Source organism: Erythranthe guttata, chromosome 8 (genome assembly GCF_056151865.1).
Source record: "Erythranthe guttata isolate IM_541 chromosome 8, IM_541, whole genome shotgun sequence".
Taxonomy (NCBI): domain Eukaryota; kingdom Viridiplantae; phylum Streptophyta; class Magnoliopsida; order Lamiales; family Phrymaceae; genus Erythranthe; species Erythranthe guttata.
The window spans coordinates 25,687,342-25,712,426 of record NC_142540.1 but is presented as its reverse complement, the minus strand read 5'-3'; the positions used below and the strand labels follow the sequence as shown (position 1 = coordinate 25,712,426).

The 25,085-nt window shown below is 34.7% G+C and overlaps 4 protein-coding genes and 1 long non-coding RNA gene across 5 annotated transcripts; 3 read left to right on the top strand and 2 right to left on the bottom strand.

Annotated features, from left to right (window-relative positions):
• Positions 1-1,844: 1,844 nt before the first annotated feature.
• LOC105965038 (phosphatidylinositolglycan-like protein) lies at positions 1,845-4,380 on the bottom strand. The gene is made up of 6 exons (XM_012989549.2): positions 3,980-4,380; positions 3,439-3,556; positions 3,104-3,158; positions 2,520-2,658; positions 2,294-2,409; positions 1,845-2,006 (listed from the first exon to the last, which is right to left on the bottom strand). Exons 1-5 carry the CDS (start codon positions 4,151-4,153, stop codon positions 2,320-2,322), a joined length of 576 nt encoding a protein of 191 aa, XP_012845003.1. The 5' UTR covers positions 4,154-4,380; the 3' UTR covers positions 1,845-2,006; positions 2,294-2,319.
• Positions 4,381-8,257: 3,877 nt separating this feature from the next.
• Positions 8,258-9,563, top strand: LOC105965257 (uncharacterized). Its single transcript, XM_012989789.2, has 2 exons — positions 8,258-8,386; positions 8,622-9,563. Exon 2 carries the CDS (start codon positions 8,638-8,640, stop codon positions 9,469-9,471), a length of 834 nt encoding a protein of 277 aa, XP_012845243.2. The 5' UTR covers positions 8,258-8,386; positions 8,622-8,637; the 3' UTR covers positions 9,472-9,563.
• Positions 9,564-12,130: 2,567 nt separating this feature from the next.
• Positions 12,131-13,721, top strand: LOC148768930 (uncharacterized). The gene is made up of 2 exons (XR_016033315.1): positions 12,131-12,462; positions 12,811-13,721. It is a non-coding gene; the product is annotated as an uncharacterized LOC148768930 (long non-coding RNA).
• Positions 13,722-13,857: 136 nt separating this feature from the next.
• Positions 13,858-16,016, bottom strand: RTH (RTE1-homolog). Its single transcript, XM_012989790.2, has 3 exons — positions 15,764-16,016; positions 15,179-15,450; positions 13,858-14,353 (listed from the first exon to the last, which is right to left on the bottom strand). The coding sequence occupies exons 2-3, from the start codon at positions 15,440-15,442 to the stop codon at positions 13,928-13,930; spliced, it is 690 nt and encodes a 229-aa protein (XP_012845244.1). The 5' UTR covers positions 15,443-15,450; positions 15,764-16,016; the 3' UTR covers positions 13,858-13,927.
• A 2,717-nt stretch (positions 16,017-18,733) lies between these two features.
• On the top strand, positions 18,734-24,975 carry LOC105965256 (protein MICRORCHIDIA 2). The gene is made up of 19 exons (XM_012989788.2): positions 18,734-19,120; positions 19,254-19,328; positions 19,529-19,563; positions 19,985-20,063; positions 20,165-20,254; positions 20,433-20,508; positions 20,634-20,712; positions 20,843-20,971; positions 21,426-21,524; positions 21,735-21,836; positions 22,233-22,382; positions 22,946-23,038; positions 23,221-23,272; positions 23,361-23,472; positions 23,927-24,018; positions 24,119-24,192; positions 24,319-24,395; positions 24,595-24,637; positions 24,718-24,975. Exons 1-19 carry the CDS (start codon positions 18,856-18,858, stop codon positions 24,820-24,822), a joined length of 1,827 nt encoding a protein of 608 aa, XP_012845242.2. The 5' UTR covers positions 18,734-18,855; the 3' UTR covers positions 24,823-24,975.
• The last annotated feature ends 110 nt before the right edge of the window (positions 24,976-25,085 follow it).

Below are 25,085 nucleotides of genomic sequence, written 5' to 3'. Positions count from 1 at the left end.
ATATTTTGTGGTTGAATGGGATTTAGTATAATTATTTTAAATATTTACACAATTTGTTAACAGTTAACTTTGAACAACAAAATGCAAAAGCTTAGAATATGTAAAAATGTAACTTTGGTTTCTCAAATTTGAGAAACCAAAGTTACATTTTTACATACTCTAAGCTTTTGCATTTTGTTGTTGGAGATGTGGTTTTTGGTTGAAATTGTGCAAAATATGTAAATAGTAGATTTCCATGGCATTGTTGGAGTTGCTCTTACAATTTCATTTTTAAATAATTAAACGTCTCATTGTGAGTTGATATAATTGCCTATTTATTCTCTCTTTCTATTCGGTTTACCTAGAAATCTCTTAGTCTACTGTATCTCTCATAATTTCTCATTTTTTCTCTTTGACATTGTTATTGCTCGTCGCCATCGCCCCCAACTACTGGTGAAGTCGATCTCTCTTTGCGGCCATAATCCACGCGAAAATCTCATTTTTCATCATCCATTTGTTCAAATTTTTATTTTTGTGGTCTTAGATCCTCGATTTTAGATCTGAGTAGAGAGAACTATATTTCCCTTCCGCGTTAGGATTTCTTTGCGGCTGAGTAGTTGCATCCTCACGGTGGTGGTTTAAATAGTTGAAAGTTCTTTGAATGTTACGTAGTTTCTTTGAATGTACGTAGTTTTTTTGTTTGTATATACGTAGTTTCTTTGAATGTATTACACAATCTAGAAACCTCTACTAGTAGATATTTTGTACGAATTATTTAGATTATTCTGGAAAATAACTCGTAACCCGTAGATTGTATTGATCTCCACCATCTATTGGTGAAGTGACAATCTAGAAACCTCTATTAGTACATATTTTGTACGAATTATTTAGATTATTCTGGAAAATAACTCGTAACCCGTAGATTGAATTGATCTCTACCATTTATTGAGAAAGTAACTTAGTATAAATAGAAGTAGGGACTTCATCTATAACCATCCAAGAAAATACAAGCAATTTCAAACATTCTACAAAGTTTACTAGTGTTTCTTTGTTCATTTTCCATCTCTTAGCTTCCGCAACACAATTGAGAGATGTTGACTTGACTATCGTGAGGGACAAAAATTTAAGAGAACAAATACGTGACAACATGCTCATGCACATGTGCATGATTAAACTCCTAACAAAGGTCATTCTCTGCCCACCTAATATATGAATGAAGCTCAGAAAAAATCCACAGCCTTACCACGGTTGTTCTCAATCGTTTATGATGAGTTATTTTAGCAATATATAAAATATCTGTAACATATATTTTTTCCTTCGCAGTCATTACTTTGAAGTATTAAATAGAGATTAGATATATATTTTTCTTAAATATGAATGATATAGAGATTAGATATATATTTTTCTTAAATATGAATGATATTGGATTCACATTATATATTGTTTATCTACATATATATATTGTTTATCTACAAATTCATGCATATTTATCGTTTTTTAATACATGTTCATCACCGACGTAAATTTACAATTATTTTGAAATTGATGGAACGACAAGATACGCATTCTTAAATATTTCTTATAGGATTTTTAGGAGAATTTTGTTTAACTTAGAAACTAAATACCTCAATAGTCCATTTAATTGTAAACAAAGGGTAAATTACAACTACTTCCCTGAGATAAAGGTAATTCCAAAAGAAACTCTTATGTTTGAGAAATTACATCCAGCCACTACAATTTGTAAGAAACCTACAAACTGAAGGGGGTGAATGTAATTATAGAAACATGAGGGTTTTTTTCATAAATATATCTTACCTCAGGGGCAGTAGCAATTTACCCTATAAACAAAGATCTCAATGCAAGAGTGAAGAAGAAGAAAAGGATGTTCTAATTGGCAATTGCTGTTCCATTTATACATTTCAACTCGATAAAAGGTAACCTTCAACTTCAAACTATGGATCTATTATATTCTATCTGCCGTTTTTTTCTTTTCTTTTCGTGGGCAATCCTCTTAAATTCGCTCAATCCTGTAAAAGAAACGAAAAAATATCAGATTCACGAGCTCGACACTGCAAATCCATTGTTCAAGAGAGTGATAATGAGTCATCAATTTTTTTATTTTTTTTAATTTGAAGGAATATAATAAAGTCGAACCCGCGAATTTGATCAACCAATCTAGGTGACATAAAATCTTTACAGTGTGGGATTCACCCCAAAACTATAAATTGTCATCACATTCATTCTTATCGATTAACTTAAACAATCTCCAATAGATAGAATTTAGACAGTCGAGATTCAAGATGCGCAAAATTACCTCGAAAAAAATAATAATTTCCACTTCTACTGCTTCGGGGTGCGTTTTTCGTCGTTTATGGCACCACACACAGCCTTCCAAATGGGAACTAGCATCGTGACAGGAGGATATAATTCCTAGAGATTGAAATTAAATGAAATTACAAGGTTAATAAAATAAAAGCACTTGACTACAAGAAATATCGTTTTCACCGCGTCAACAAACAATGTAGATATTTATTATATACCTTGAACACTAGCAAGAGTTCTTCCTCTCCACGTAGAATTAGAGACAGGCTCCAGTAGCAGGTAACTGGAGTCAGACATTCGTTAAGGACAGGTTTCAAGATCTTGCCCATTGGAACAAACCGACGAACTGTTGTCCCACTGTTTTAGACAGATCAAATAATCACAAGTTATACATACAACCAGAAAGGAACTCCTTCACGATATTTAGTTGGTTTATTATAAGTACTTTTTGGGTCCAAAACAACTAGATGATATCACAGTCTCTTAAGAAAAATAAATAAATAAAAATAGACCAATTCACAATTTGTGCACTATATTGTTCGTTAACTGCAATCAATCTAGAAAATTAAGTAATTGTACGACCATACCAGTTCCGACAGAAGTTCAAAAAAAAAAAAAAAAAAAAAAAAAAAAGAGAGACATGTGACTTAGGCAAAAATGCAAATTCACTCCATTATTGGCGAAACCAATTAAAAATCCTCACTATTTTTGTCACCATGTAGAAATACAGAAAACCTCAAATGATGGAGCAACAAAAAAAGCTCGTTACAGAAAAGTAAGAAGCGTTTTTTTAAAGGAATACCTTCTATAACTAGTCTCGAGTTGAATCCCAAAAGCTGGCAAAATTATGACAGTCCCTGTTACACAGAAACGAAGTACAATGAGGCCAAAAGAATGGAAATCCGTGTCTTCCCCAAAAGAAACTATCTACGTTTATACCCCACCATTACCGGTTCAGTGAAAAGATCATAATAATACTAATCTACATTTTAAATTATACCGAAGAGCACGAGAGGAAAAGCATCCAACTTTCGAAACTCAAGATTTTACAAAGGGATCAAAGAACTTATTCACCTAATCGAGCACATGATTCACATTATCTTGGGACACAAAGTCCGTTGTTTCACAGCTGCTCACCTTTCTCAACTTGCTTTCTTAGCAACTGTCTTACGAGTAAACTAGCAAAGGTAAAGCTCCAAAGAACAATAGAAACTGGATTGTCTGGCGTCAATAGTTGGGGGAAACTCATCGTGTTCTGAATCATATACGGAAAATGTTAATGACCTAAACATAAAGCTATATAAACGACTGCGTAAATAAAAACTCAAATATATCACATAACATATTCCCTTTAGGATAATACTTCGACAATAAAATGTCGACAAAACGCGTCTGTACACAGAGATTTTCCAAGATGCAAGGTGAACTTCAATATTAATTCATTTGTTTCGAAATTTTCCAGTTTCGAAATTATGTCGAAATCAACCAGAGTGGTAGAAATTAGGGCGATATACTATTATGAGATAGTACAAAAAAAAAGAAAAAAAAAAACCAAGTTACCGGAATTACATTCCGAAATGGCTTACAGCTTCTTTAAATCTAAACTATGAACACTAATAAACAATTAATCAAATGTCAAACTACAAAAAAATCCAGATTTTTTCATCAGAAAGTATACCTGAAATAATAAGAGAGCTACAATGGCAAATAGAAGAGCATATCGGAAGAATGCGAGATACACAGCACCTCTGCTTTCGAAGATGATATGGTGAATATCAATGGCTTCCGGTGGGCCCATCTTCACATCATGTACGTATTTGTATCGTCCTTTTGAAATCATTGAACTCTCCATCTCAGAGAGTATTTAGGGATGTGAATTGGAGGAGTGAATTAATCAAAAGCAGACCGGAGTTAAAGGTGCCGGCGACTCGGTCGGAGAGAGAAGGCGCGGCGAGCCACGGCAGCTGCCTGAGCGTCGCCACCGTCGACCTTCAGTAATCGAATGTAGAATCGCAGGGATTTCTTTTTTCTCTCTCTTTTCGTTTTTTTTTTCATTTATTAAATGTCAAAACTGCCCTTGAGGGAAATGGATCGTCTATTGCTTTATTTTAGGTAAAGGGTAAATTACAAACACCCCTCCCTGAGGTATGGTCAAATTACGAAAACATTCCTCTTGATTTGATAATTACAACCACCCCTCAACTCCTCAAATTTAGTGGAATCTTCGAGATTATATGGAATACTATCACTTTTATACCCGTTTTATCCCACTCGAACTATACATTTTGAAGTAAGATGATCATAATAAGTGTTTTTTGACTTGTATATATCAGATTGTGGTGCATCAGAAACTGTATTTCTATTGATCAAAAAAAAAAAAAAAACTGTATTTCTACATAAAAAGAGAACAAACTAGAGCACATTCTACGAAATCTAGATAATTATGTTGAACTTGACACTATAAGGGTGGAGGTGTAAAAAAAAATTATAGTTGAGGGGTAGATGTAATTATCCAAACAAGAGGGGCTTTTTTTTTGTAAATTGACCATACTTAGGGGGTGTTTGTACGAAACTCCTTTTGAACTTAGGCTAAATTATCCAAAATACCCTCATCTATCTATTTGTAATTACCAAAGTTTCTCTGACTTTTGTTGTTTCTAGGGGTGGTTTTTTTTTTTACCAAATTGCCCTACCGAACCCTACCGATTATCTACCGAAATATTTCTACCGAATTATTACTGTACCCTATCGTTTTGGTAGAGCAACGACACTCAATATTATTAAAATGGTATATTGCCCTATCATACCGAAATATTATTAATAAATAAAATTTTATTTTAATAATTCATTTATCATATATAAAAAATTAATATAGTATCCTAATTAACTACTATTAGTTAAAATTAATTATACTCTTTAGATATGTCAAAACTATTTTAAGTTGCTTTCATTAATAATGATATAATTGATGTTAAAAAAATTTATGTTATAATTTTATCTAAGAAATATTTTATATTGGGTAAATTAAAAACATATATTTAGAATACTTATATTTAGAAAAACTAATTTTGTACATTTTAAACATGTATACCTTGAATTGCTTTGAAAAAAGGGGAAATTTGGGATACACCCCTAGTTTTGAAAATATATAAGCATAGGTCCTATAAATTTTTCTTATCTAGTCAAAAACCCAATTTCTAATCTTAATTTGACAGACCCCCCTGGACAAATTGAAATACCCATTTTGCCCTTTTAATTTCAATTTAAAACCCTAACCCCCTCTCTCTCAACTCTCGTTCTATCCTCCCTCCTCCTACCGTCTCTTCCCTCTTTCACCTCCCACCTGCTCCGCTGCTCTGCCACCGGCGCAAAACCGCCGCTGCTCCGCCACCGTGCTGCTCGGTTCCTTTCTCACTCTAACCATTCTTCCACCGCCCATCCTCGCTCCACCTCCACCGTTCAAGCGGTCGCTCCCCCTCCATCTAGCGCCGCCGACAACGGATCTGGAAAATCGCTGTCTTTTTACAGCAGATCCGACACACAGTAGGTCGACTTGTTAATTTTAATTTGTTTACAAATCTCAGCCACGAATGTGTGTGTGTGTGTGTGTGCGCGTGTGTGTGTGTGTTTAAACCAGAAGTTGTGTACCCTCAGAATTTATTATCAATTGCGATTGCAGGTCTTGCAAGAGTACTTGGGTCCCGCTACGAACACGAGAATTTTACAGGACCGCCATTTTTTGCCGCTAATTCCTGCTTCTTCGAAGCTTCATGTTGCAAGCACGAAAAGACCTTCCACAATTTATTGTTTCAAAAACAACGCCCCTGAAGAATCTGTTAAGAACGTAAGTGTTCGGCCTTTTACTTTTTTTTTTTCTCTAGAACTGTATCTATAGTTGATTACAGTTTTCTCTTCATATTATTGCGGACGGAATAGATTCATGTTCGATGCTTGTATTTGATTTCAGGGACTTTTGGTCGGTGGATGGGAACTCATTAAACAATTGACATTCATACTGTAGGAAGATGATTTTGACTTTTTTGTGTATATTTAATGGAATATATATTAACAAGAATTTTGTTATTATTTGTAATTATGTATGGATTGCACAGTAAGCGAAATCTAATATAGTTACGAATCGATTATGTGATACTGATTGATTTTTCATGAATTTGGTGCATACAAAACCTAGACACATGAATTTGGAACTGCCGAAAATTGCTGGATATATAGACACTGGATTGTAAGTTAATTTTCTGGTGAAACTGATTACAGAAGACTTGAAACTGAGAGTTTAAAGAAATTCAATGGTTCGTTCTCATAGTTCTTATGGTTTATCATCGTAAATATTGCCTTCGTTGTAGGAGTTAATTTAAGATGGAGTGCTTGGAACAAATTGCCCCATCCCTCTAAAATGGAATATATGTAGTAACATGTGCATGTGATTGTGTATTTTCAATCCGTATTTTGTTGTTATGAGTTGATTTATAACTTCAATTTTTAAGGTGAACTTGATTTTTTTGTCACAGGTCTTGGTGTTCGAACAACTTCTATGCAATAAGTTTTTGCCGAGAGGACATGGTGCAGTTCTTTTGCAATCGATAGATTGAAATTGTTGTTGTGTTGAAAAGTAGGATTTGAAGCTATAAATACAAACTACACTATATCTGACTATAAGTCACATGTGGTCATATACATGTAGTCATATATAGTCACATAGTAGTCATATATAGTCACGTGTAGTCATATACATGTAGTCATATATAGTCACGTATAGTCATATACATGTAGTCATATATAGTCACGTGTAGTCATATACATGTAGTCATATATAGTCATGTGTAGTCATATATAGTCACGTGTAGTCATATACATGTAGTCATATATAGTCATGTGTAGTCATATATAGTCATGTGTAGTCATATATAGTCACGTGTAGTCATATACATGTAGTCATATATAGTCATGTGTAGTCATATATAGTCACGTGTAGTAACTCGTAGTAATATATTGTTATATATAAGCTATATAAGTTATGTGTTTTTTCTGATGTACAGTGATGTTGATGATTGTGTTTTTCCAATTTTTTGTTGGGTATTAATTGATTTATAATATCAAGATTAAATTGTGAATTTTTACTTTTGGTGTAGATGAAGTTTTTTTTATATAATCATATGTAATATATACAAGAGTCATGTCTACTCAATTTCAATACAGTAAATTTATCAAAAAATTGAAACAAAATTAAAAATTAAAAATTTAAAAATTTAAAATTTTTAAAAAAATATTAAAATTAAAAATTTTTAAAAAAATATTAAAATTAAAAATTACAAAAAATTAAGCAATTTTACAAAATTAAAAAAATAAAAAAAAAATAAAAAAATAAAAAAATAAAAAATACAACAGAGGTATATATAAAAATAATAATAAAATAAACATTTATAATTTTTTATTAAAAAAATCTGAGAATGTGATAAATGCAGGTCTGAATGCTAATTGCAATTGACCATAATGCTGAATGCAGTTAGCAAAAATGCTGAATACAGTTGAACAAAAATTAGATATAAGGGCACAATAGTACTTTTGCCTCTCCAGGGGGTTATCTCAAAGAAAGAATTTTAGGGGTGGACCTATCCCTATATATTTTTCATATTAAGGGTGTATATCAAATGGACCCTTGAAAAAATGATATTCAATTTAGATTTAAATAGTAGATATCATAATTGGTAATTATCATTACCATACCCTGCCGTACCAAACTTTTGGTATATCGAACTTTTTGGCAGGGGAATGGTAATAAATTTTATAATACCGAAAGTTCGATAGTGGTAATGATTCAACGGATTTGGTACGGTTGCCCTACCAAAGCCAGCCCTAGTTGTTTCCATGTTACACCAAAACCCAATTGTAAGGGAGCCCAAAATAAAGTCTGACTAGGAAACAAAATTATATTACAAGTCGGTTTTGTGTTTTGTTCTGCCGACTCTCTATATATACACATATATACTTTGTGAAAAAAATACAATCAATCGTTTTTTCCAATTATCCCGGATCTGATCGATAACTTCAACCCGATTTAATCAAGGTAATTAATGATTTATTATATTTATCATGTTTGTTTCTGCGTTGGGATATGTCGTAATTATATTATATGTTCTGATTTATCATGTTTTAATTTTAATATCGTCCGATTTGTGTTGTGGGATATGTCATATGTATGTATGTATGTATGTATGTATATGTTCTGATTTATCAGATTTGTTGGATTAATCATGTTTTTCTTTGTTTCTGACTTAGGATGTGTTTGTTTGTGCGTGTAGGTATAAATTATAATAGATGGCTGATCTTTTGGGTAGAGTTGGATTCGAATATAACCATCACTTGTATTTGGACTATGGATTATGTTCAGATGAGCATGGATACAGATTGGACGCTGGAAGTTGTAATTTCATCTTTGAAATTAGAACTAATTTCATCCTCAAGAAGAAGAAGACGACGATAATTAGACCACCACAAATACATGGCGAAGACGAGGACGAGATTTTGGACTCAGACGAGGACGATGACGATGACGAGATTTTGGACTCAGAGAAGTTGGGGGTATGCATTACAAATGACGAGAAAGAATCATTGCCTTTGGCTTTTTTCATTTGTTACAGGCTGGGGGACTACTGGATGACAAAAGAAGAAATACTTGCACTAGATAGCGATGCCGTTAGTTTTGCAAGACAGATGAAGGCGGCGGCACATCCACAACTGACCAACCAGCTGGTAATTCCCGTAGTTGTGGGGATTAACGTTTGCACAGTTCAACAAGAGGGTGAGACGATTGAGGCTGCAAGGGGAAGGGCAATTAGGTCAAAACACTTGGTCCCGGTTTATCTGTGGGAACTTGACTGTTTTAGATTCAATCAGTGCAGGCCTGTTAGGCTTATGAGTTTTCTTAGGCAACTGCCCAGAATCAGAGTAGTCAACGTTGACGACGACGAGGAGGATTTTGTCTGCTCGATATGTTCCAAGCGTCCGTGGTTTGGAGTTCAGAAAACGAGCCTTCCTTGCTGCGGAGAAACTTTTCATTCCCACTGTCTTGTTCCATGGCTCGAACACAACCACCTCTGTCCCTCGTGCGCGTCTCCTGCCTATGATCCCGATTACATGCACTTTTTGTAGTTTTTATTTTTTCTGTTCTCTCGCTGGCTAGTAAACAATCATATCATCTATTTATCAAGTCATAAATAAAGACAATAATCTTCGACAGATTTTGATGGCTGTGTTCCTTAAAAGTTTATTGTTTGACCATTATTATTATTATTATTATTATTATTATTATTATTATTATTATTATTATTATTATTATTATTATTATTATTATTATTATTATTATTTCGTTTCGTTTACAATAGTACTATATTTTGCACTTTACCAGGGCTAGAGATTCACCAATTTGAGTAGCTAAACTATTTGCTAAGTACCATCAATTTACAGTTTTCCCTGATATACTTATCAACATTTTTTCGCAGTTTAGTCAATGGAATCAAATGAGGATCATAGTTTGACGATCGAAGAACATGAATCAAAGTCAACTGTAATCGATCCGAAAAGACATCGGTTTCCTTGCTGCATTGTGTGGACCCCACTACCCGTGCTATCATATCATGGTTTTTCCCCTGTATTGGCCACATCGGGATATGCAGGGAGGATGGAGTCATCTTGGATTTTGCTGGGCCGAACTTCGTTTGCGTTGATAACTTCACATTCGGTGCACCGTACCGACACGCTACGTTCGACTAAGCAAAGATCAGGTGAATTGACTAATATGACCCTTAATAGTTTTGTTTTCCTCGTAAAAGCACCATCATATACAATTCCTAATACGTCAATAACTTGCATAAACTAGTGTTCTGTAAATTAGCTTCTTTATTGATTTTTTTTTTTTTTTTTTGCAAATTTTATGTGGTCTAAACTTTATCATGGGGCTGCACTTCTTTCACTCCTTCGTTTATCAATCCTATGTACTATTCTGTCTAATTTATGTGGTTTCAATTATGTTATTAATATATACTAGCATGTTTTCCCCGTGCGATGCATGGGATATTATTTCAAAAGTGAAAAAAAAAATTAATTTAAGACATCATAAGAAAATATAGTACATTAACATAGTAAAATTTAATAATGTAGTATTACTCATATTTTATATAGCATTAGTATTTTTAAAATTTTACATATTAAAATTTATAATCCAAATAAATAGGTTTAGATTTAACAAATTTTGAATTTCTATCTTTATCTATTAAGATTTGAGATATATTGATGAAAAAATAGGAGATTGATAATTATTGAAAATTAGTACAGAAAAAATATATTAAAAATAAATAATTACAGAAACACCATTAGGGTTTTTTAGGGTTGTCAAACGTTTCTTTATTTTATATACAACTAGTAATTGTACCCGTGCGATCCACGGGACAACAAATTGCATGTTTTGATGTTGTAAGTATATACACAAGCATTTGATGTATTCGTATGATGAAATTTTTTATTACAATCATTCATTAATAATTCATCAGTGGAACATAGTAAACAAAGTCTACTTACTACACAAAACAAAAAATAAAAAATAAGCAAATTTTATTGACAACATATCATCGGAAAAGGCTATCTCTGCATCTTGCATCATAACTAAGCCCTTCTCCTAACCTTCCATATATTTGTGTCAAGATCAACTTCATGCTTCCCCGACATATCGATTGCATCAACGCTTAGAACTGAAACGATACACACATGGTAAAATAAGACGTGGAAAATGTGACTACACTAAGAAGATAAGAGTTTCACGGAAGCACATAAAACCAATGATTGCAGGAACAAAAATGCCATGATTGCAAGTCCAACGATAGAAACTATTATGAAACACAAAAAAGTTTTGAGATGACACAACGGGGTCAATCTGTAATTATTGAAAAAAAACTCCTACTTGACTGAGAAACTTCCGAAAATTGCATTATAGCCACAATCTTTATCTATCTTCACATCCGACAGCCTGCAGCTTAAAATTCTTAATTTTACGAAGCTTCTCACCCTGTTTCATTTATTATTTGTGAATCCACCGATTGAAGCATTATGAAAAGGAAATCGTGTGCTGAATTGGGTATTAAGTCTTTTGATATCGACCTTCCGGAACGTGACTTGATTACCAAAGTCCACGAATTGATAAAAAAGATGAAAGGGTGCAATACAAACACATGAGAAAAATACAGATGCAAATAAAATGTACAGAGGGAGTGAAAAAAAGGTGATAGGGAGAACCCTTACCGTATCTTTTGGTTTCACTTTGCAAAATAGCTAAATATGAATGGGTTGAGAAGTTGAGAGGTCGGATATAAATATGAAGAGAAAACATAAACGTGTTGAAGTGGGAGAGAGAAGTTGAAAGTGTTGGAAGTTTTTGGGAATCCAACAAAAAAGATTGAGATGGAAAATAAATAAAAAATTACAAAAAATATGCTGGAGATAAAATAATATTAAAAATGTGATAAAATTCGAAAACAAATAAAAATTAAAAAAAAATATATGCTTAATACAAAAAATATGCTAGAAAAAAAATAAAAACAATTACAAAAAAAAAAAAAAAAGAGATTTTAATATTTAGAAGATTTAATTAGTTGTGCATTAGAGATTTTAGGGCTGAAAATTAGGAGCGAAAGTTACAAAAACCGAAAAAAAGATTTTAATAATTAGAAGATTTAATTAATTACAAATATGACATTAGAGTTTTTCTAGGGTTGCCCGTTTCTTTCTTTTATATTTAAGATTACAAAAAATATGCTGGAGATAAAATAATATTAAAAATGTAATAAAATTCGAAAACAAATGTAAGTAGGGGTCCCTAGACAACCCCTACTTAGGAGGTGTTTGTACGGAACTCCTTTTGAACTTAGGCAAAATTACCCAAAATACCCTCATCTAATCTACTTTTGTTGTTTCCATGTTACACGAAAACCCAATTGTAAGGGAACCCAAAATAAAGTCTGACTAGGAAACCAAATTATATTACAAGTCGGTTTTGTGTTGTGTTCTGCCGACTCTCTATATATACACATATATCCTTTGTGAAAAACATACAATCAATCGTTTTTTCCAGTTATCCTCGCCGTCATCAAGGTATGAACATGTTCCGATTTATTATGTTTTTCTTTTTGATTTGCTGTTAGATATGTGAATAGGTATAATTGTTCTGATTTATTATGTTCAAAACAATTTGTTAAAATCCGTTTTTTTCCCCCATCCGTTGTTAAAATCTTATATTTATCGTGTTTGTTTCTGCGTTGGGATATGTCGTAATTATATGTTCTGATTTATCATGTTTTAATTTTAATATCGTCCGATGATTTTGTGGGATATGTCATATGTATGAATGTATGTATGTATGTATATGTTCTGATTTGGATTAATCATGTTTCTCTTTGTTTCTTTGTTTCTGATTTAGGATGTGTTTATTTGTGCGTGTAGGTATAAATTATAATAGATGGCTGATCTTTTGGGTAGAGTGGGATTCGAATATAACCATCGCTTGTATTTGGACTATGGATTATGTTCAGAGGAGCATGGATACAGATTGTACGCTGGAACTTGTAATTTCATCTTTGAAATTAGAACTAATTTCATCCTCAAGAAGAAGAAGACGACGACGATACATGACGAAGACGAGGACGATGACGAGGACGATGACGAGATTTTGGACTCAGAGAAGTTGGGGGTATGCATTACAAATGACGAGAAAGAATCACTGCCTTTGGCTTTTTTTATTTGTTATAGGCTGGGCGACTACTGGATGACAAAAGAAGAAATACTTGCACTAGATAGCGATGCCGTTAGTTTTGCAAGACAAATGAAGGCGGCCGCACATCCACAACTGACCAACCTGGTAATTCCCGTAGTTGTGGGGATCAACGTTTGCACAATTCAACAAGAGGGTGAGACGATTGAGGCTGCAAGGGGAAGGGCAATTAGGTCAAAACACTTGGTCCCGGTTTATCTGTGGGAACTTGATTGTTTTAGATTCAATCAGTGCAGGCCTGTTAGGCTTATGAGTTTTCTTAGGCAACTGCCCAGAATCAGAGTAGTCAACGTTGACGACGACGAGGAGGATTTTGTGTGCTCGATATGTTCCAAGCGTCCGTGGTTTGGAGTTCAAAAAACGAGCCTCCCTTGCTGCGGAGAAACTTTTCATTCCCACTGTCTTGTTCCATGGCTCGAACACAACCACCTTTGTCCCTCGTGCGCGTCTCCTGCCTATGATCCGGATTACATGCACTTTTTGTAGTTTTTAACTCTTGTTACTATTTAACCAACTTCTATTGTTTTTTTTTTTTTTCTTTCTTTCTTTTCCCTCTTAATCTTATTTGTTTTTTTTTTTCTTTTCTCTTGCTGGCTTATCTTAATTATGTGTGCAGTTCAACCCATAATTTCAGCAATTTGAATATTTGATCCTTAAAAAATAAAAATAAAAAAAATCTTATCAATCCCATCAATATTGCCAAACAAGAGTACAAGACCTCATCAAATGCATAATCATATAGTTGAAAATTTCAACAAACCAGTCAAGAAGCAAATGAAACTAAGGCTATTACACATAGATCAACTTCCTGAAGCAGTAACTACCAATAATAAACCACCCTACAAGAACAAAAATAAAGAGAGCCAAATAAGTGAGAAATGCCTCTCCTCCAATGAGAAGCCCGAGTGTAAATACCACAACAAAGGGTAAATACGTTTTCACGACAGCTGTTTTGCTGACAAACTTACCCTTGATGAAAATAAGAACAGCCAAACTTACCACGTTCCAATCTCCAGCACGAAACTTCAACCTGTTCAAACAATTGGCCACAAATGAATGGCAGTTGCAGGTTAAGATGTTGTACGACTGGTGTTGGTACTCTTGTGTGCTTTTGCGAAGTGCATCGTCCCACGTCGCAACTTCTTCTCTTCTTTCTCCAGTTTGAATCGATTCTTCTTGAAGGAAATGTGAAGATGAGTCGAGAAAAGAACAGCACTGCAATATTAGCAAAAAATTACAGTGAGTACATGAAGTCAGCATAGAGCCACGGGGGCCATGGCCCCACACTACTTCTCACAATCCCTAGTATATTAAATAGAACTTAATTATTTTTCGAATAGAGTAGTATTGTCGGCCACCTAGAAAAAAATTTAGAGTATATTTGCCCTCCAAGAAAAGAAAAAAAAAAAACAATCCTAGCTCCACCACTAAGCACATTGCAGGAACAATAAATTAGGACAAAATCATAGCATATTGGATTTATAAGCTAATCACAAAGTATTTCGCACATTGGTCAAAACCTATGCAGCCCCGAGATAGAACTTAGACCATATAAAGTTATTTTATAGAACCGATGGGTGATGTGCAGATAAGTCGAAAAAGTGTAGCACTGCAGGTCCACATGACATAATCGGAACCACATAATGTAGCACAAATCAGAGCCTATTGGATCAACAGGCTATTTTATTTAACACGTGTGTGATGTGCAGAGGAGTCGAGAAAAGTGAAATGCATGTCCAGGGGATGTAATTAAAACCAGAATACATAATTAGCCAAAATCATAATACATTGGATCAATAAGCTAGTTTACGGATCACACAATGATAAACGGAGGAGTGAAAGAAGTGCAGCCCCATGATAAAGTTTAGACCACATAAAATTAGCAAAAAAAATTCAATAAAGAAGCTAATTTACAGAACACTAGTTATGCAAGTTATCGACGTATTAGTAAAGAGTTGACGGATCCACAAAAATGAATGGTTCCTTATGTAAATGATGTGAGGAAAACAAAACTATTAAGGGCCATATTGGTCATTTCACCTGATCTTTGGTTAGTTGAATGTAGCGTGTCGGTGCACCGAATGTGAAATTATCAACACAGACGAAGTTCGGCCCAGCGAAATCCAAGATGACTCCATCCTCCCTGCATATCCCGATGTGGCCAATACAGGGGAAAAACCAGGATATCACGGGAAGTGGGGACCACACAATGCAACAAGGAAACCGATGTCTTTTCGGATCGATTAGAGTTGACTTTGATTCATTTTCTTCGATCATCAAACTATGCTCCTCATTTGATTCCATTGACTAAACTGCAAAAGATGTTGATAAAACTACATCAGGGAAAACATAAAAATGTTCTGAATTCGTTCAACGAAATTATAACCGTAAAATGATGGTATTAATCAAAATAGTTTAGCTACTCAAATTGGTAAAATGCAATATCTTAGATAAATACTGAAAAAAAAAATGACAATATACACGCATTAGTCAGTCCTTGATTTCAGATTCTTCAACTCAAAATCATGATTCAGAAGCTTCAAATTCAGATCAAGGAAAATTGTCAAACCCTACTGATGTTTAAAACTGAAGTAACAAGAAATAAGAGAGGAGAGAGAAGCAAACCTTATAGCAGCAGCAGCAGCGGCGGCGGAGGTACTCCAACGTGGCAAGTGGAAGCGGTTATGGCGACCAAATCAAAAAATGTGCGCGTGAGAGAGAGTGGGGGGTGAGAAATTAAAAAAATACCGGCGGCGAAGGTGTCAGCAACTCGATCGGATGGAGGAGAAGCGGCGGAACGCGACAGCCGTCTGAGCGTCGCCACCGTCGAGCTCAGTTATCGGGTGTAAAGCTGAGCCATCGTGTAAAATGGCAGGGATTTGAGTTTTTCCCCAATATTGTTCTTTAAATACCAAAAGTACCCTTGCAGCGAGAGAAAGGGAGAGGGGCAGATTAGTAAGAATTAAGATATTTAAATATGTGATATACTGATATTAAATTTGATTTTATATAACATTCCTAGTTTAACAATGTAATTCTTTGGTGGAGTAATAATATATTAACATCAATACAAATGGCAGTTAGTTTATAGTAATTACTATAATATAAACTAACTGCCATTTGATTTTAATAATTTTTTCGTGCACCTCAAAACCCCGTTTTAAATAATGAATCCCCTCAAAGTTTGTGAGTTAGATCTCTCACTCAACAGTAACTCTCGTAACTTCCCTCTTTTTTTTTTTAATTTGTCCACGTCGTCGCTCGTCCACATTCACTCCCAACTATTGGTGAAATCGATCCCTCTTCGCGGTGGTGGAATTCACGCAGAAATCCCATCTTCTTCATCCCTTCGTTCAAAGTTTTTTTTTTTGTGGGCTTAGTTACTCAATTTTAGATTCGAGTATAGAGAATTACATGCTCCATACGCCTAGGATTTTCTTTGCGGATGGGTTGACTGTTGTTGCTTCCTTGCGTGGGTGACATAGGAACTCACCTTGAGGCCATGTGTGGTGAGGACACTAGCCGTTCTTCATCGCAGTTCTAGTTGAATACTACTCTCTACGAACACTTATGAAGCGTTCATAATTAACTTCAAAATGAACATATGCTGACACATCTTTGGAGGAGTTGGTCAACATGTTGAAGACTTATGAGTCAAATCGGCCCAACCCTTTGCCAATTTCCTTGGATTAGAAAAGTTTGGTCCAAGAAAATAGGTTCAAGACTTATTTATCCCAAGAGAGTTAGTCCCAACTTCAAGTGTAAATAAGTTTGGTAAAAATTCTTACTTTCTAAAACCTTCACTTGTAGATATTTTGTAGAAATTATTTTCTAAAGAACAACTCCTAGTTCTTAGATCGAATTAATCTCCACCCTCGATTGAGGAGGTGACTTTGTTTAAATAGGAGTAGGGACTTTATTTGTAACCATCCAAGAAATCCGAACAACTACAAGCATTATAACAATAAAATTACTTTTTCTACGGACAAAAACATAAAAATGATAAAAGTATAAAAATTGAAAACAGAGAAAAAGAATGGATGGTAATTGACGAGGAGTTGCGGTTGAAGGGGATGAACAATTATGGGCCTTATGACTAACCTTCCGTCACAACACAACATTCATAACCACATATTCTATGAGCATTAAAGTTACTTTTAGAAACGGATGATTTCAGGGTTCGCCGGAACGGCCGTTCCGGAACGGGAACGGTGTTTGCCGTTCCGGAATCCCTAACAAAATCGTTCTCTCCCCTTGATGCGGCGGACCACCGAGACGGGCGAGACGTAGCGGGAAACAGCACCGGAACGGCTCCGGAACGGTCTGAACGGTTCCGGAACGGACCTTGACGGAAAAAAAAAATTAAAAAAAAAAAGAAAGAAAAAAGAAAATTGGGAACGAGCCCTTGATGGAAAATGAGATGTATAAAACCGAAAAGTAATTTTTTAGAGTTAAGAGCTAATTTTTTGGATAATGAGATTCCACTCATCTCTTTAATTCCCTATTAATAGGAGAAAATAACAATAACTAAAACATTACTATAATTTATATAACCGAAAACGAAATTAATAAATAAAATTGAAGACTTTGATTCTTAAAAAATGGAAAATAAATATCAAAATGGAAATAATAAATAAATATAGAAAATTCGAATATATATATATATATATATATATATATATATATATATATATATATATATATATATATATATATATATAGGAAATCATGGACGATTTCTTGAAATTTCGTTTTAATTAGTCGTTTACATTTGCATTTAGAATTTATAATTTCTTTATTTAAATCAATTTATTACATTAAATAAAATAATCAAAAAAATCAACAATTAACTCAAGGAAATCTTCAACGGTGTTAAATAAAATATATTTTAGAATTAATTAATAAAAACAATTGTTTTTTTTTCTTTTTTTTAATATATGGCCTTTCCTCGTTGTATTTTGGTTGGATATCACTTTATCCCCTTGTACTCTCAATTGCATCGATTTGCCCCCTTGTACTTTGGTTCGATATCACTTTACCCCTTCTACTCTCAATTCATCGATTTGCCCCATTGTACTTTCGCTCAATATTACACTACCCCTCTACTCCCAGTTGGATCGATTTGCCCCCACATACTTGAAAAATTGTCGCAATGTGACCCTCGTCGTTAGTTTTCGGACCTTTGATCTTAACAACGTTTGATCTAAGTTTGAAAATTACAAAAAACCCACCCTCCCAGTTTAAATAATTATTAATAAAATAAAAAAAAAATTAAAAAATTGTGGCTGACGCGTGGACTATGTTTTCTCATTGTCTTGAATTTTTTATTATTTTAGTTTTTGTTTATTTATTTATTTTTTATTTTTTTAATAATTATTTAAATTGGGAGGGGTTGTTTTTTTGTAATTTTCAGACTTAAATCAAACGGTGTTAAGGTCAAATGTCTGAAAACTAACGGCGACAGCCACACTGAGACAATTTTTCAAGTACATGGGGAAATCAATGCAATTGAGAGTAAAAAGTGGTAAAGTAATATTAAACCAAAGTACAAGAGCCATTTCGATAAATTGATAGTAGAAATGGTAAAGTTATATCGAATCAAAGTACAAAAGATGGGGCAAACCGATGCAATTGAGCAAATTACTTCGAAGAAAAAGAAAGTGAAATTTACCCTTAAATATATAACTTCCCGGGGTAAGATTTAGCAGACCCAAAGAATGCCGCCCAAACACCAGAAGCAAATCCCTGCCACCGCCGATATTGTCGACCTCGACAGCAGCGACGACGAAATCAACAACCCTGTTAACAGTAGACAATTCAATGGCGCGAAATTCCATACCAAACCACCAACTACAACTCAGTCTGCCTCCGTAACTAACAAGGGCGACTCGTCGGCAGCGAATTTCCGGCCACTTGATGATCGAAGTTTCTGGAGAGCCGGAGCTTACGAAATCGGCCCCACTATATCTACTCTGATTCAAGGTCTACAATTTTTTAATTTTTTTTTAATCATAAGGTCTACAATTTTTTAATCTTTCCTTTTTTTTTTATTATAATTTCTGTATTGATACTGTTATTATAACAAAATGGGTTTGGGTGTGTTATGTAAATTCAGGTGATCTGGAGCATGCACGAGTTCACCCCAGGTTCTTGCATTCAAACGCCACCTCTCACAAATGGGCATTCGGAGGTAATATTTCCGATATCGGGTTTTCACGATGTTCGAGTGCCGGGAATAATCGTGTATCGAGTCTACATTGTCGCTCGCAGTTACTGAAAATGTGAACGTAAAAATACAATAGGAACTACACTACATTCAGACAAAATGTTGTATTGATTAGTTATATGTGCTTTGAGGTAATTTACTGACAAAGCATTTCTTCTTTGCAGCTATCGCAGAGCTCTTGGACAATGCAGTCGATGAGGTAATTATTGTTGATTTTGTATGATAATATCATCATGTATTTCCACTGGCGAATTGATTTTTATAATTTAATGAGTACTGGGTTGGTGTGCATCTCTTGACACTGAATGCCAATGAGAAGGCCATATGAAATTTATTGAACAGTTGACTTTTTTGATATGTTAGTTCTTTTTAGTGATTTGACGAGTAACTATATTTTCGTGAGAATGCAGCTTTAACCACAGGTTTTGTACGTATATGAAGCACTGGGACTTGTTCTTATTAATTAGTGATTAAACATATGCCATAAAATTGTGTTAGTTTGGCTATGATGGCTATTAGGGTATCTGGTTTTAGAGTCGTAACTAATCTAAAAATTATGTAGCCATTTAAGAAGGCTGTTTTTTCATTTGGTTGATACAACTTTTACGTGTTTTCGCCAGATAGGAAATGGTGCAACTTTGGTGAAAGTCGACAGAATTTATAACGCAAAGGACAATTCTCCTGCCTTACTTTTCCAAGGTGCAACGCGTGTCTCAATTTACCCTCTTTTAAAGCATTATGTTACGTATTTCTTGAACTCGGGTATGAAAATTAGTTCATTAAACTTCCTTCGTTTGCAGATGATGGGGGTGGAATGAATCCCGAGTCCATGCGGAAGTGCATGAGCTTAGGATACTCCTCAAAGACATCAAACACAACTATTGGGCAATGTAATTAACTTCTCTGCTAATCTGCGATAACTACTACTGGCTTTTCTTTGAGTTTCTTGATACCCATGCATGTATCATTTCCCACTTAATAGACGATTTATACACGTCGAAGTGGTTTTGAACTTCCCCATTGTCTTTTTCCTGTTTCTGAATCCTTAAACTATGTCTTCTATACCAGATGGTAATGGATTCAAAACAAGTACAATGCGACTAGGAGCTGATGTGATCGTTTTTAGTCGTGCAACTCAATCAGGGTATTTTTCTTCTCTCTAAAATCTTTGAGTTGTTTCCTTTCTGCTACGCACGATGACCCATCATGTAATCTTGTTCTTTGGTTTAGAACTGATACGTTCTTTACTTGACTTTACACATCTTTCAGTCGAGCAACCCAAAGTGTTGGTCTTCTATCCTACACATTCTTGCGGAAAACGAGACAGGATGACGTGATTGTTCCAATGGTAGACTTTTGATTCTTAACACTGAAGTTCTCCTTGAGCTACAGTCAGCACTCTCTGACATCAAGAAATTGGCATTGTCGATTTACCTGAATAAATTTTTGTTTTATTGCATATTGGATTGGTTATGCAGATCGACTTTGATATCTCAGACAACTGGGCGGAGCCTATAATTTATGGCTCAAAGGATGATTGGTCCGGTAACTTGAAAACCATCCTTCAGTGGTCTCCCTTCGCATCGAAGGACGATCTTATGCTACAGGTTTTGTTCTTCTCTTTATGACCCAATCAGTTGGATTTGATACTGAGGTTGGGGGCCCTTATAAGAAATACAATGCAGTTGGATACGTCTTTTTTACTTTTCGTTTTTTAATATTGAAAATTTATTCTCATTACATTTATGGTCTCAAGTGTTGCAGTTTCTCCTTTTAATTGTGAAATGTCTTTCATGAGTATACGTGTGTAAAATGATCCTCTACTTCTTCCTTAAATAAATCTTCGATTATGTAGTGTGGAAAATGAACACTCACATATGTGTGTATTCTAGAAATATTTTGAAAGACAAAGACCTTAATTATGTACTTGAAATTTCAGTATGAGCTGTGGTTGTAAACTAAACTTTGATATCCTTCCAATAGGTTTTAGTTTGTATTTCATATCTGCTATCAGCTATGTGTAAATACCGTTTTTGACCTTTTCCTTTTATTTTTCTCCAGTTCGACAATATTGGATCACATGGAACGAAGATTATAATATATAACCTATGGATGAATGATGAAGGCATTTATGAATTGAATTTCGATGATGATGAAGAGGTATACTAAGTCCTTTTCTAGTGTAAGAAATACTTGACTTGGTGTTCATAGCCAGATTGGTGGCGGCGCGTTTTTTTTTTTTTTTTTTTTTTTTTAATCTGAATGTTGTTGCTTGAAGTTGGGGAAAAATGGGTTACATTTCTTTTACTGACTATAGTTTGAAACATTGACATTTTTCTACAAGAAATTTTGTGGCTGCCACTAATTCAGGATATACGGTTGAGAGATGAAGTTAATAACGGGAACACATCCAGAAAGAGAGTCCTCGAACTGCAATCTCATTTATCGTACCGCATGCGCTTCTCGTTAAGGGTGGGTGTATTACTCTAAATCGTTTTATTTTTATTATTTTAAGAATCATGGATCACGTTTTAGACAATGTGCATCTGAAAACAAAAGTCTCGGGTGACAAGCCTCTGCACAAAAGTATTTGGAAGATAAAGTTTGATGCATGCTATCTTTGTTTTGAAAGATATGTAATGGCAGCCGTAATACTTTAATTAATATTCTTTTCTCATAATATCGAAATCTAAATTATCATACACGAGAAATGGTTAACCGCTATCTAACACGTTGCGAAGAGGTTCCAGTGACCATTCATTTTAATTTGAAGTACGCACGAAGCTGTTGCAGATGTGTCTGAAATTATTTGTCGACAATTGTGTGTTGTATATGGATATAAAATAGTGATAATTCGGCTTTTCTCAGGCATACGCATCGATATTGTACCTCAAAAAGTTTACGAACTTCAAAATAATTTTACGAGGGAAGCCTGTTGAGCAGTTCAGCATTGCGGATGACTTGAAACACTCCACGACAATCACATACAGCCCCCAACGTGGCCTGGCACTAAAAGAGGTATGATCTCATTGCTCGACAGTAGACAGCGTTGAGAATATCTTACAAAAAGTACCGCATGATGCTATTTTTGGTTCTATAAATAGATGGATTTGGTAATTTGTGTTGATTATTAGGGGAAATTAAGGCCACCCCCCCGAGTTATGGTCAAATTACGAAAAACCCCTTCATGTTTTGGTAATTACAGCCACCCCCCTCAACTATGTATTATCTTACGAAAAGACTCCTCTAGAGGTAAATTTAGGGATGTTAATTCGGTAAAACCGAACAGAAATTTCGGTACGCCAACATTTCATACCGTTTACCGAACTACATATACGATTTGGTTTGGTAAATAACCGAATTACATAAATTTTATGTAAAAAATTTTAAAAGGAGGGGGATGGCTGTAATTACCCAAACAAGAGGGGTTTTTCGTAATTTGGCCATACCTCGGGGGTGGCCGTAAGTTGCCTAATTATTATCTTGTAGCCCCTGTTCCTATCATAAGTACTATTGAGTCGTTTGTTTTCGGTTTAATGTTTCGAAACCTCAAATAAGTAACTATTTCATGGTTGGCATAGGTGACCGTGCAGACCGTCATCGGCTTCATCAAAGAGGCTCCTGCGCTCGGAGTTTGCGGATTCAATGTATACCATAAAAATCGTCTCATAAGGGTATGCATTGTTAGTTAATGGGACATCACATTCTTTTTACTCCAATATTTGAAATAAATCATATAATTCAAACTCCGTCATCCATATTTCTGCTTGATTACATATCTTATTGCCGTTCAAAACATATATTTAATATGAATACTATATTTTAAGTTGCGATTACGTTCTTTACGTCATAACAGCCATACTGGAAAGTCACTGCGGATGGCAATTCCCGAGGACATGGTGTTGTTGGTATGCTTACTGATCCGAAGTGTTGCTATTATGCTTTTTTTTTTTCTTTTTCTTTTTTCTCGTTCTGCTACTAACTTACGGTATTTAGGAGTTCTCGAGGCAAATTTCATAGAACCGGCGCACGACAAACAGGATTTCGAGAGATCAACTCTATTTGTGAAGCTGGAGATGAGATTAAAACAAATGGTTATGGAGTACTGGTATTATTTTAATGCTTTTTGCCCTCCCTATCGACTTAACTAGTGGTTGCTATCGTGTTCTACCCGATTTATATTTCTCTTGAAACCTGGATATTTGCCTTCTTACAAATTGATGTCGATTTTTCTGTTTCTTCTAGTAATGCCTTTTTGATTTGCCACATCAGACACATCTATCCATCCGATAACGGGGTGTTTAGAAATTCATTCCTCTCTCACCACCCCCACACTCGTTTATTAAAATATTTAAAAACAAAGCCTCACATTAACATTAACCACTATATTCCATTTGGTAGACTGTTGATGTATGTTATATCTGTTCGAGACGAATTTTCCTCTATTCGTTTTTTTCAGGGATTTCCCCGATTTGTACATTTTGAATACGTGTATGTGTGTATACCTTCGTTTCTTAACATTTCAAGATTTGTTGTATGTCCAATTTCATATGACTACCCAGGAGAGGCCACTGTCACTTGATAGGACACGTATCTGATGGCACGAGGAAAATCAATTACCTAAATAAATCGACCGCACTTCAAAATGACGAGGGTAATTTACAAATTACTCAGCTATCAGAAATTTTGTGCATTCCCGTTTTAACCTTTATCGCGTTTTCCTGCTAATCAATAGCTTCAATTGACTTGTGCAGTAAGTGGAAACACCTTCAGAACTAGTGGCGATAGCAAATCGTCAACCATTCAGCCCGTTTTCGAAACTGAAGCCGTTAGTCTTCTATTTCTTTCCCTACAGAGTTTGTATTTTCATTCTTTTGTATCGGGATTTTCTTTCCTTTTAGTTTAGTAGAACGAGTATTCTGTTTTGTTTATCACAGTTTAATGGAAATTGCAGGGCTCTCGTCCAGAAACATCTCTAGATAAACGAACACTCGATCAGATATGCGACGAGAATATCCAGTTGTTCATGAGGTAGTTATAATCTCATCCTATGTAGAGATTGAAGATTTGCCGACCATAAAAAACCTTTAAGATTGAAGATGTTTCGTTTTCTAATTTGCTGCTGTCTTTCCATTACCATACGCAACAACTAAAATGTTGTCTGAAATTTTGACCGTACTCGATTTTCTTTCATGGCTTCGTAATACGTGCTCGATCTCTTTCCAAATAGGTGCGAGGAGTACAAGATGAAGCAAGTTGGATTGGTCCGAACGGTACATAATCATTTATTAATTTGTTTTACAAGTAATTCAACGGGATTGGCTAACTGTTTTGCACTTGGAACGAAATGTAGATCGAAGAACTTGAGAACCAGCTGGAAGAAACGAGGAAGAAGTGTGCTAGGGTTTCTTCTTACATTGAAACGCAGAGGAAGCAAACACTAGCGACACAACGATAGAAGAAACGCGATAGTTTTGATGCGCTTAATTAACGGGCTTGCTCTATTTATGTACATGATGTATTTGACCAGATGTTAAATAGGGCTGAAAGTCAAACTAAATTATTCCACATTAGATTTGATATGGTAATATAACAACCAAGTTTAAACACATTTTTTCATTCGATTGGCTAGGAATTTCGGGTTCGAGCTCGATTATAAAAAAAATGATAAAACGTGTTAAATAAATTAAGCTAAGTTGGATTTTGTATTCGAATCGATTC